We start from the raw sequence: 13,285 nt of genomic DNA on the forward strand, positions 1-13,285 counted from the left end.
AAATTGTTAAATATTCCAATTTTGATAAGAATACGGTAAGTTTCCAGTATATCCACTTGCTCTTTCGGATTATTACTTATGTCAACATTATCAACTCGAGAAGCGTACGGACTTCCACGCACACTTACGATCGCATATTGATTACTTCGACAATTATATATTATTTACAGTAAAATGTCTCATAATCTGGTATACTATACATTCACTATCTAGCCGGTATAAAATCGTGATTGTTCTTAAAAGTTCGTCCGCAGCACTACTAAATTGTGAACACCGCGGTTCTTGTCTTGATTTTAAAGTATTTTAATGTCGATTGAAACATTTGCGACTTCGCGAGGAAGGACATAGCCTTTCCTATTGCGAGGTTTAAAGTCTTCGTGTAATCTAAGTTTTGATATGAGCAAATGGCAATTACCATTGACCTTTCCAATCTTTCATTTATGTCATTTTTTTATTCTGATTATTTATTACGTATATTGCAACAATCATACGTTTTTTTATTGAAAAATTTGTACTGCCATTAATTGAATTTCAATAGTCTGGTCGCCATGAATAGAAACAAGAATTTGATGCCAAAACAAGAAAAAAAGAAAGAAAATTTTTGAAAAATTAAATAAAAAATTATTTATAAATTAGTAATTTTTAAGATATTGGAGTTTAAATTTAGTCGTCACAGATTAGATTTAAACAGCCACTAATTGTGAATCTATGAATTTTGCGTGCGATAGTATTAGTGACTGTATGACAGGTGATCAACTAAACATAATTTGTGGTAGTTAGATTTAAAGTATATATATATCTGGAACATTATAACTTGAAATAAAAATTTATATATCTTTTTTATTTAATTTTTCGAGAACTTTTTTTTTTAATTATGAATTTAGGATATTCTATATAATTTTAGAGACAACTTGATTAATCAAACTTTTAAAATGTTGAACAAATTATATTCTTGCGTTTAATTTAAAGAGAAATAGTTCTGTACTTCCCAAACTATTTTATTAAATTAAATTGTCAGTATTTGACAAAATTTTATGAAGAAAATTGGAAAGATCAAAGTTTGTTGCTTGTTTTGTCCGATTATCTTCGTTTATTCCTATAATTTTATGATCTTTATACAGTTTTCCGATCTCTCGTGATGGAGTTCTTCCTTAGGTCCACTGAACTCGGATCGGATACGTTTTGAGGTACGGCTTGAGTTTAAGAATCTGTTTTTTTCGCAGTGCAGCGCGTACCGTCGCTAGTGCAGATCAGTAAAACCTTCGCAGATCGATTTCCCCGACGATTTCTGCTTCTAAAACAGAACACCAAAATGCCCGAATCAGATTCGTTATATTCAGTCATTGTTACAATAATCAAAGCGGGAAAAAATGTGCGCTATCGATGCTTACGAAAGCAAAATTTTTATTCTATTCATGCTTTCTCGTTATTTTTTTAATAATATAAGCATATTGAATTTGTTTATCGTATCGTTTGTTATCGTAATTTTTTATATGAGCATTGTGATTAATTATTCTTTCACGATGGAAAATAGATCGATTTCATATATAATAAAAATAAAATAATAATTAATACATTTATTGTATTTTATTGTATAATTATTTATTCATGACTTTTTTTATCTTTTCGATATATCGTCTGTATATATTATATTGTATTCAGTATTGTAATAGCAATCGTGATGACGATATGAAACGATCCTACGTATCGTAAAAAAATCTTACATATCATAAAAATTCAAGTATACCATCCGATCTGTTCGAAAGTCGTACTATTCATCGCAGGATCTCGAGCTTCGAGTCGATCGATATGATCGATTTCAACCGATTTGAATTTTTGTAGAAGGAATTTTTGCCTTCATCGTGCCTCTCTATAGGAGTGTAACGCGGTTTGAAAGGAGATAGAGTAATACCGACGTCCGTAAGCTCATAGAACTGTTTACTTTAGCGTACAGGGAATGATCCGCGCAAAGCATATTCGTATTCCTCGACGAGTCCTCCTCAAATAGTTGCCTGTTTGCTTCTTCCTTTGAATATATGTAAACGTTGGCACGAATACATGTTGCTTAAACCGCGTGCCGGTCATCGTGAGTGCGCGGCACTGAGATTTTGCATACGTTAATTCCATTTTCTCGCTCTCGACCAAAGCGAATTTCGCTGGAAATTTTTTCATCAAGTTTACTGCGTTTCTATGGCCGCGTCTCTCTGCGGTAATCACGACGCTTTCGTTAAACATGACTATCTGTTCATTTGTGTATCCTAATAAAGCTCTCAAAATTAAAACAACCGACATAATTTTTTAACATTAAAATAATAGGAACAAAATATATTTAAAAATATAAGTTTGAATCGTTTAAAATTCAAAATTTATGAAAATTAATTTAGAAGAAATGGAAATTAATTTAAAAAAACGTGCGACAATTATTTAAAGATTAAATTCTTTCAAACGTTAATAATTAATTCCACGAAATAAATTTCTAGTAATTTTTCTTGCTATGTTTTTTTCAAAAGTTTGAACTGTTTGGATTTCGAGTTACAAGTCACAAATACTCTGGGCATTTCTTTAGCATAGAGCAATAGAGATTCGAAGCGATATGTCCTCAGTAATGAGTGAGGACGAACGTCTTGTCTGCCCGACTAACGACGATATTCGCGTATATAGCAAGACAATGAGGATAATGACGAATGGAAGAAACGATGTACGGCGGTAACGATAGTGGTAGAAAAATGAGGGAAATTATGTACGTGTGAAAGCTATAATTATTCATCCTCGCCAACAATACGTAGATCGTTGAGGGTCTCGAGCCGTGCGAGCGATCAGACCCGAGTGGTTCTGTATCGAGACCATTAGAGAGGAACTCCACCATCGTGCGAACATCAACTGATGTACTCGCGCGGTATGTCGGGATAGATCGCGTCAAGATCAAGTCGTATAGTGGCGGATCCTGAGGCGGTGATTTCCGGCGTGGTTACCGCGCGATCTTCCTCTATGTGTTATTTCGCGTCACTCACCCGCTCCTCGATGGCTACTTTCCGGCTCTTCCACACAAATTCGCAAACTGCGATCACGCAGGCAACACCCATGCCGCCCATCAGCACTACGAAGACTCCGCCGACGTTCGCCAGACCAAGCTCGTTCGCCGCCGAGCTGCTCTTCGAGGTGTCGTCCTAACCATGAGAGAAACATCGATTAGCCTGTGGCGCATTAACGCGGACGGTTACAAGTAGAATATAGTCTGCTGCATGGGTAATGCGCCGCTGGGGAAACGGTGGTTTTCGCGTTTAGTCTGTTGTGCACGTCGTTAATGCACACGCGGCTTTCGCGCTTGGGTGTTCATTATTGAAGCAGTTCGCAGAGGATGCGCGTCGTGGATAATATTGCGAAAATTTGATCGTGCTTACTCGCACTTGGGCTGATGGATTAAAGTGTTGAGAGGAGAGTAAATGGCATATTCAGGATTGTTAGCGGTTAAGAAAAATCGAGAACAAATTAGAGAATTAAAATATAGTCAGGAAGATCGGAAAAAATCATGGAATTTTCTTAAAAAAATCAGAAAAAGTCAAGGAATTTTTTTTCTTTTGTTTCGTTAATAATTGATATTGATTATTAAATCTTTTAATCGATATGTCGCAGTTTTAAAGTGTTCAATCCTTTATCAATACTTTACACCGAAAAGATTTATATTAATATATTAGAAATATAAATTTTTTTTAGTATTAATACTCTTTTTTTTTTAGATTAACATTAATTGTAATTTTAAAAACACAGCTTAAATGTCATAGATCTTCAGTGTTTTGTAACAGTTGTAAAGGAGATTAACATCGAGGAATTAATTCGTTATAATCATCAATTTAATGTTCGTCCATCAAACTGCGGTAAGTTTGCTCGAGTAAGGAGAAGCCGGTGAATTATCGGAAGAATTTATCGGCGTAGCTGCGCGAGAAATAGCAGTACGCGCAACGATAATCGCGAGCTTGGTGAAACCCCGATTTCGTGAATTCGCGAAATAGTCTTCCTCGCGTGCCGCCTCAACCTCCAGCAACTCCGCTCTTCTCTGACGGATGAGGGGAGTTGCTGGAGTCTGGCACAAGAATTTCGAGCGCGCACTTCTTGAGTGTGCTAGCGTGCCAGAATATCCTTCATGAGAAAAGTGGGAAATGATGATGGATTAAAAGCAAATTCACACACGGTTTTCTTTTACAAGCTATGTTAAAATGGATAAAGAAATTACAATAAAAAAAGCCATTAATTAAAATAGACAGGAATTCAATGTAAAAGTATGAAGATCAATAAACTTTTGTTCATTGATTACTATAAAAAATAAAAGATTATTGTAATTAAAATTGTTTTTGTGTTTTTAATAGGTATCTTGTATCTATTTCAATCATTTTTACGAGAATATTGTTAAAGTAAGATTATCAATTTCTTTTTCCATATTTATTTCGTATACAAAGAGATCTGCTCCATTTTCTATCAAATCTTTTTTTCCAGATTCCTTCAAATTAACTTTTTTCTGTAATATCCTGAGTTAAAGTTTTTTGTAGGTAATATTGTTTTTATATAAATTTTCTAAAATTTTATCTATTTATTTATATTTAAGACTCGCACATTCTGAGATTACAAGTAAACCGTATAAATTCGCCTTAAAATACATATTTACTCACCCTGCAAGATCCACCGCCTCGCTTCTCCTTCCACCAGCGCGTTTTCAGCATATGAAGTTTCCCTTCCTCCTGCAGCTTCAGAATAGCTTCGCTTATGGCTGTTCTATATGGCGAATCTGAAGTTCCAAGGTCGTTTTGAGAAACTCCTCCTAGGCTACTTTTATCGCCTCATAGTGTCGTACTTTCGCGCAACTTTCGGAAGTACCGTTGTGGCAATCGTTCCCTCGCGCCAACGTTTTGCCGGCAATATCGTGCGCGATCGCTTCCTTCATGGCGACACTTGCTATCGACCGGTATTTTCGCGCAGCCGCGAGATCAGCAAGGAGACCGGCAATGCGATTTTATTCGATCTCTCGGAATAAGTGTGGCAGATAAACCAACTAGCTCGTGCGAATCTCTCGATGCAAGGAGGGAACGATTTGCATTTTCTTTCTATCAGAATTTCATTTGCGTGAAGAAGAAGTTTTAATTGAATGAGAATTTCTTTTATTCGAGAGAGTAGATAGGCCGATATAAGCACTTTATACTGTAATATATTGATTGAAGACACTTTTTCTTTTGAATGTTCTAGATTCGCTTTTCATTAATAGAAATTATTGAGATATCGTAACGTTGGAAATTAATAAATAAAATTATCTTTTCTTTTGTTAAATTATTGAAGTTGTGCATATAATTTTAAACTTCCATAATAATATCCAAGCGAGAAAAAGAGAACATAATCTTACTTATTACATAACCTAAAATCACAGAATGAATTAAATGAAATGGAATAATAATATTTATTAGAACACAGAAAAAGCTGATATTTAATACATCAACTAATATTAATATTTAATACGAAGTATATATTATCGTTCGTTTACATTAGATTCAACGTAACTAACATAATGATACATCTCTTAATAATTGTGAATTTTAATGCTCCTTTGTATGCTGTTTAATACTATTGTATGCTGATTAATACTACAACCACATATTGCACATTCATCGATTATTATTATAAAATCTTGATTCACCAGGTGTTTATATTGCGGAGTGTTTGAATTGTTGAGATGTAGCAAAAAAGTTAATTAGCACTGTAGCATTTGCATTGAATAGCATAGTTTTGAAATCTACAACTATTGAGGTACATACATATTATAACATATTTCGTTTTCGACCAACACAAACCAACGATATATTAAATTACTTCGTGATGAATTGAAGTGTTAAATGTATACATATATATAATTAGAATATTCAAATAATAAAAATAAAATATTTAATAAGTTTTTACAGACTGATTTATTAGAGATACAAAAATTATTTCAAGAAATTCATATTAATGTTTCCCATTCACTTATCTTTTCCTTCACATTTTAATTATCGAACTTCTTTTTGTTTGTACGATTTTCATTTAACAGCGTGTTTGTATGGATCGCATGAATTTTTATTGCTTCTGTGACAATTTTTATTCCTTCTGTGGCATGTAGTACACATGTATAAAAGCGTTTCTATTAACACTTACTTGGCGGCATGGCTATGCCGTATCCCTTAGAGTCCAAGAGACCGCCGACTTGAGTAAGGTCGCACTTCCTTTCGATTACGTATTCGATGGAGGTGGATTCCATCAGGAATGCATAGCTGCCTTTTCCTGAGATCACTCGATCCACACCCTCACCGTTGCTCCCCGTAAATACCGACGGCTTCGCCGAGTCCATGAAGGACCACATGCGTTGGTACGTCGAGAAATTGGAATCCTAGATCATGCCGAGAATTTCGTGGTTGAGAACGCGTGCCGTTAAACGGTGGAACGTCGGAGTGGAAATCGGTTAACCTCGAAGTAGGCATGCCTTACTTTGGGGGAGGATATCACGTCTCGCTTACATCCCTAATTGCACGCATCGGCGCTCTCGAATTAATAGGAGAATATTCTCGGGTTCTGCGGTTCCGATTGGAGATTCTTAGCTCGTCGGAGAAACGGATTTAACTCAATTACTTGCAGAACTTGAGATAACAATATAGTACGCTATTTAACTTCTCCGTTTCGGCACTTGTATACAGAAAAATAATCATGGTTGAGTTAACAAGATATAACTTTTATATTTCATTTTTATAATTTATAGTAATTTTATTTTTATGATAGTAATTGTAGTCAATTTTGCCAACTCTGTGTGTGTGTGTGTGTGTGTGTGTGTGTGTGTGTGTGTGTGCGTGCGCGCGTGTGTGTGTGCGTGCGTGTGTATATATACATATATTTGAAAATAAATTATTATTAAGAGTTAAAATAAATTATTATTTAACAGTTTAAAAAATTATATAATTATTTCAACACTATCACACACAATTCAACACAACAATGTAAGCACTAATTTTAATTTGCTGCGATTATACCGGAAGTGCACGTCGCTTGTAATAAAAATTAATCTAGCGTAAGTTTGTTGATGCCTCTCATCGTTCTTATTAAGTTTCGTGGTTATTTTATTATAAAATCGTTTATACTTTGTTAATTAGTGTAATAGAGCAAAACTAATCTGCGCTGAATCAATATAATTATACCTCGAGTCTTATCAAGAATATCTTTTTTAATTTGTCGATGCATTAATTATAACGCCTCTTATATTTATTATGAATAAATAAATTTAAAAATATTTCTTGTGCAACCATAATTCTTATTAATTTTCTCACTTGCAATGAGAGAAAAAAATTCTATTTTTAATAAGAGTAAGATAATTCTGTCTCTTTTCTCTCTTTTTTCTCATTATTTTGTTTATTTCTTAATTTTATTTTTCTTGTATTTTTTTTACTGTTTCATAGATAGATTACAAATATCATACTTGGCCTTTTTCTATCATTGTATCGTATATAAGATTTTCTGATATATAGTTTAACGAAATATTTTTGATCGACATATTTCATACTCAAAGCGTTTAGAGCTTTAAATATTCTATAGGCAAATTTAGTTCATTTAATTAAGATAGTAATGTGGTTAATAACATATGTAACATCCACGACAGCATATAGAATATCCGCAAATGTTATCACCGTCACCATTGGGAGTAATTTGCGGAGTGGAGAACTATTCTATATAGGTCGTGTTAGAAACTTGAACCAGATCCTATCAAATGATAGTGCAAACGTCGACGAAAGCTAAATTCGAAATAGCGTTGCTATATTGACAATGAGAATGGTTGACAATTAAATTGCTACAAAATATGATTTAATATGTTTTATTATCTCGTTCTGTATTCGTGTAATAATTCAAAGGTAACGTTTATTGTTCGTATACTGTATTATATTTAATTTAATAGCGAAATTGACCGCAATTAATTTGCAGCAAACTGTTTATTTTTCTACATAAAGGTAGAGGGGGTATATTTGCTTTGTTTGCATATTCACATGATCTAGATTTAATTTCGGCTTTTACTGCAATTCGTGATTGACATGTTCCTAATTGCCATTTCTCAAATTATACTCTTTATATAGAAATCACTAATTTATATGTGTGTAAAAATTGTTTCGGTATTCAATATGATAAAATATTTCATCTATGGAGAGAAAAATATTACAATTGAAAAATTAAATACATTATAAATTAATTAAAAAAATACAAATGTTAAAATATTAATTAATTAATATTTTATTTAGTTTGTTTCATTTCGACGAATAAAATTTTGTCTACTAATAATAATTTTGTAAACTCAATTAAATTTGCTCCTTGTCAAAATTGATTTTAGATTAGCACTCCTCTTTCTGAATCACTCAACTTCGAAAGCAGAGGAGAAATTCGAATAAGATTTTATCCCGTTGGCAACAAACGAATCACTGTGGTTGCACCAACTGACGTTTTACGATATATGTATGACGTAAGCCGTGTATTCATCTAACTCCAACGATTCCTAGCAGGCTGTTCATGCAAATCCACTAGCTGACGAGGCAGCTACGGTTGCCGCAAACTGGTAGACGCACATATGTTTCAAACAATAAAGCAAAAGAACAAGTAACGACTCAAAGATTTCATGTGGAAATTCACAAAAGAAAAATCGTCCTTTCTATATGTATAATAGTAATAAAAAAATGTATCTTTAATACAAAACAGAATTATTATAATAGAACATAATTTGTAATATTTAGTATTAATTTTGTGAATAAGCACTTTTCTTTAAATAGGAGAAATCTCCCTTTTAAAAATTTACATAAAAACACCACGATGTTCTCGCTAAAAATTGAAAAATGTCTACAATATTGTCATGGTTTTTTAATTTCTTCTAGATTGCATAAATTTATTTTTCCCCTTTTTTTACATAGTACGTGCTTTGCGACAGTGACATCTCTTTTAGCCCGGTATTACTGAAACGCTTTCCGTAACGTGCCCATAGCAACGAAAGTTCTAAAAGTTACAGGAACGTCGTTACGCAGCCGCGACACTCCACCGCCGCGCTGCGCCGTATCCATTTAATTGCATTACGTTCCCGACATCCCGCGGCGTGCATACAATCCACGGTCGTCTGTTAGGCTTACTTCGGCGACTCGTCACAGATTATTCATGCAAATCCCACAACGGATGCGGCTGCACATGGCGCGCGTGCGACCATGGTGGAAATATGCGACGCCTAACTTCGCATCCTTTAATTAAATCCACGATCGATGGGAGTGCGATGCGTTAATTCGCACGCTCCTGTCATTATCCCTTTTGATCACAAGACACATGCCGACGACCGCTAATGTCGTTCTAATAATGGCACACACTCCGATCGTAATTGCGCGAACTCTGAAACCGAATCGAGACACGCTCTGCGAATCCGCGTCGGTTTGCGTGCAGCACGTGCTCGATATAACCACTTTATCGATTCAAACCCGGCACGTTTGTTGTGCATATGTGTGTTGCACGTGTAACAGTGCGATCGATTTTAGATAATTCAAGTTTTTACAGACAACTAACTCGAATTCCTTTGGGAAAGTAATGGCAATAGCTAATAGTTATTAAAGCGTTATCCTACTTCGAAATTATATAAAAATACTCGAGCTGTGGAAAAAAAATATGATTCAGAGTATAATCAAATATTGAAAATTTTCTATTCCGAGAGAGAGAGAGAGAGAGAGAGAGAGAAAGAATCAACGAATAGTGCAATCCATGAAATTTAATATTCGAGACTTGGACGATTTAAATGTACGAATGCTCCGCAATAGAAAATTTGTATATTTCACTTTGCATTTTGTTTAACTTGTCCTTTATTAGGATGATATAATTATACAAATATTCGCAGTAAAAAAACATCATATAACTTTATTTATGTTTATTTATTTATTTTTTCTCAAAAGAGAGAGCGTTTTTCTCATGGCTGTTTCCACCTTATCGCCACCGATGGCGAAGCAGCGGTTAAACTGCACTCATGTAACGCAAACACGATCTGCACTCCACGTTGTGTTGATCTTGCTTGAGCTCAAACTCCCACGTGTAAAATTTAGATTGCTAGCAAGCTCCAGCCTAATTATTGCTTCAGCGATCGGCACAAGAATTTATAACGGTGTTGTGTTGTACTTTCATTAGCCTGGTAATAAAAGTCTAACGAGATGTATATGTCATGCATAAAATTGCGTGCCTGCATTAAAATTTGCGAATATGTTACTTTACACACACACACACACACACACACACACACACACACACACACACACACACATTAGTCTCTTACGAAATTCATTGCAATCAAAAATAATAATGCGAGAAGAATATTCAGCGATGGATAAGAGTCCAATCTTATCAACTGAAAATATCTAAGATGTTCGGAGCTGATGTGGATCATGCTCATAATTTATATGATCCACTTTGAACGTGATTTCTCGTACTAAAGCAGATTTTCAACTCAATTTTCCCATATACTTCCAGTGATTTAAGCTGCTTTCATAGTTACTCGTGCAATTGTGTGGCGTGGAACGAGGTCGAACATACAATGTACAGCAACTATCTTTTCCGCTCGGCCGAAAACAGGCGTTTGTTAAAACATCAGTACGGAAATACCGCAACGCCGGATTGGAATCATAATGCGCTTTTCGACGGATGCAAATGATGTATCCGACCGGCCTCCGATCGGTCTCCCGCGATCGTGCTTGCACCGTTCAATCTGTTCCACGGTTTGGTTACGCCATTGTGCTGGGAACCGGAAGTCGCTTAGTATGGTAATTTCGTAATTTGTTTCCCATTGTGCAGCGGCGTATGATGTCGTAGCGGCCGATCGATTTCTCGTTGGATGCAAGCGCGTGAAATTGCCGTGTTGATGGATACTGTTCGCCTAGTCGAATATATGTGAATTTGCATGACGTGATTTTTTTTTAGAGTTTCCTGTCATCGTTTTTGTTACAATGAACAAGATAGTTACAATGAACAAGATTTTGTATAACTGCGAACAATTAAATCTTTTTATTCTTTTATTTATTTATCAGATATATGAGACAAAGTATGTAGAAGTGGAGTATCGCAAGATATTGTTATAAGTATCTGACAAATCATCAGGAAAAATTGATCAATCCAATAAAAATGAAGTATCAGATAACATGTAACAATTTGTTCTAAGTTCTTAATTGGTTCGGCACGCACTTGATTTATAACAATTCATTTTCTCTTATGGTTTCTCTTATAAAAGATATCGCTCTATATAATCAGGATGAAAAGAACATGAGATTGAAAGAAACACGGCCAGCAATCCGAACTATTGATCTCGATGGGGGATGCGACGGGTGTGTAGTAAATCCTAACTAATTAGTCTGAGCGACGATAACATCCCCTTCAGTCGCGCGGTCTGTCTCCCTAAACTTCTGTCTTCTCCACTCTCTTCTCGATGTGCAATGTCTCCGCTTGCGCTTCACAATCTCTTCTGCGAGGGAACGCAGAAGCTTTTCTCGTGACAATCCCTAAACTGTCTGCACGTCCCATTGATTAAACCAAATGTCGGTTAGCTCCTCTTCAACTATCCACCGTCGTTTCACGTATCTAACGTTTTCCCCACTAATCTTAACGAGGTCGCAAGTGGAAACTTCATTCGCAAAGATCATGTGGATTACCGGGAAAATTCGCAGCGTCCGTAGAGATTCATTAATAAAAAACGAAACTGACATTAAGTAGGGATCGTTGACAAAAACGATGAGAACTCGCTGTCATTTTCGTCCAACGAATTTAATTGTGAAATTAAGATGGCCGTAATCATCAGCAGGCATTCACAAACTAATTATCATTAAAGGTAAATCAAATAAGAGAACGCGAAATCATAATTTTAGTTTTACTTTTCATTTCGTGGCCGTTTCTGATCAGATTTATGATATAATGTGTTAATGTATCTACATATACATAGGTATATGTTAATTAAAATATTTAATTAAGTAACTATCTGTACAAAATATATACGCTTTTGATTCTGGTTTATATTAATACTATTATATTCAGAGGAATATATTAATAATAATAATAACAATATTAACAGAATCGTACATATTTAATTAATTCAATAGAAAATTCGTTTCATTTTTAGTGTGCGAATAAATGTGGAATATTGAATATGTGTGGAAAGAAAATTTTACTGAAGGGGGAATGTGCCTTAAATAAATAACCATTATAATAATTAACAATCATATGACATTAAAGTTTGTACAATGTGCTGCGTGCGGAAATTCACGACAATTCCTAAAATGTCTGTACGTCCTCCAGATTAAAATAAATGTTGACGGGCTCCTTTATTATATTATATATTATTCGTTTCATGTGCGTTTTAATTTTTCACAAAATCAATCAGTTTGCAAATTGAAACTTATTCGCAGAATAAAGAAATTGCAGTGATATAGATATAAAAAGCATATTCGATTAAAAATGATAAAAGAAAAAAAGATTAAAAATAATTCATTAAATAACTTATTAACTTTTAATTAAATTATTGATATAGCCTATAGATTATAGAATAAAAATTCTTTTTCTCTTTACATTAAGTAAGTTCCTTCTCAACTTTATTTATTACTTTTCCGATTTTAGATAATTTACGAAGACGATATATATTCTCTTGATTCACGTGATCGTTTTATGCGGCTAATAATATTCAAATAATTTAATGAGGTCGAAACTGAGCGTTCTTGCGCGGAAACTTACAGACCTTCATAATCTTCATAAAAATCAAGGGAAAAGTTTTGTTTTATGAGTCGCGGGAATGTCTTTGCGTAAGTAGAGTAAAAAGAAAGTAAAGTTTCAAACCTATTGGATAGGAAAATCAGAGCCCTCGGCTTCAGCAAATTTATGAACAAAGTACGAATATTTTGTAAAAAACTTAATGCAAACAAAGAATATTTCCACACTTTTTTCTGCACTTTTCATTCTCATTATATATGATTATAGTCACTAATCGAAATGGAGAAATGCGCATTAATTTTGCAATGTGTAAACAAAAATCGATTTAATACATTGTTTCATAATTTATATAATTAAGAAAAATTTCTGCGCATGTATCATTTTTCTGTGATGAATAATATTAATAGTAGACCACAATACTCATTGAAAATCTTGAAGACGGCATGGAAAACTCTGTATGAATATTATCTTTCGATATTAAATTAATATTCATTGAGATAATGTATATAACGTATACATATATTACAATATA

At 34.2% G+C, this 13,285-nt stretch overlaps 1 protein-coding gene across 1 annotated transcript; it reads right to left on the reverse strand.

Moving 5' to 3' along the window:
• Positions 1-1,240: 1,240 nt before the first annotated feature.
• On the reverse strand, positions 1,241-6,402 carry LOC108685379 (glutamate receptor ionotropic, kainate 2-like). The gene is made up of 4 exons (XM_018190135.1): positions 6,172-6,402; positions 4,665-4,780; positions 3,012-3,167; positions 1,241-1,294 (listed from the first exon to the last, which is right to left on the reverse strand). The coding sequence occupies exons 1-4, from the start codon at positions 6,374-6,376 to the stop codon at positions 1,241-1,243; spliced, it is 531 nt and encodes a 176-aa protein (XP_018045624.1). The 5' UTR covers positions 6,377-6,402.
• Positions 6,403-13,285: the final 6,883 nt, after the last annotated feature.

The sequence above is a fragment of the Atta colombica genome, unplaced genomic scaffold, assembly GCF_001594045.1.
Source record: "Atta colombica isolate Treedump-2 unplaced genomic scaffold, Acol1.0 scaffold153, whole genome shotgun sequence".
Taxonomy (NCBI): Eukaryota; Metazoa; Arthropoda; class Insecta; order Hymenoptera; family Formicidae; genus Atta; species Atta colombica.

Excerpts from the sequence above, each read along its gene's own strand:
- LOC108685379 (XM_018190135.1), bottom strand. The coding sequence starts at position 6,376 with ATGTGGTCCTTCATGGACTCGGCGAAGCCGTCGGTATTTACGGGGAGC. Across the intron at positions 3,168-4,664 it reads GAGGCGGTGGATCTTGCAGG|GACGACACCTCGAAGAGCAG; the intron begins GTGAGTAAATAT and ends TCTCATGGTTAG. Across the intron at positions 1,295-3,011 it reads AAGTAGCCATCGAGGAGCGG|AAGCAGAAATCGTCGGGGAA; the intron begins GTGAGTGACGCG and ends GTTCTGTTTTAG.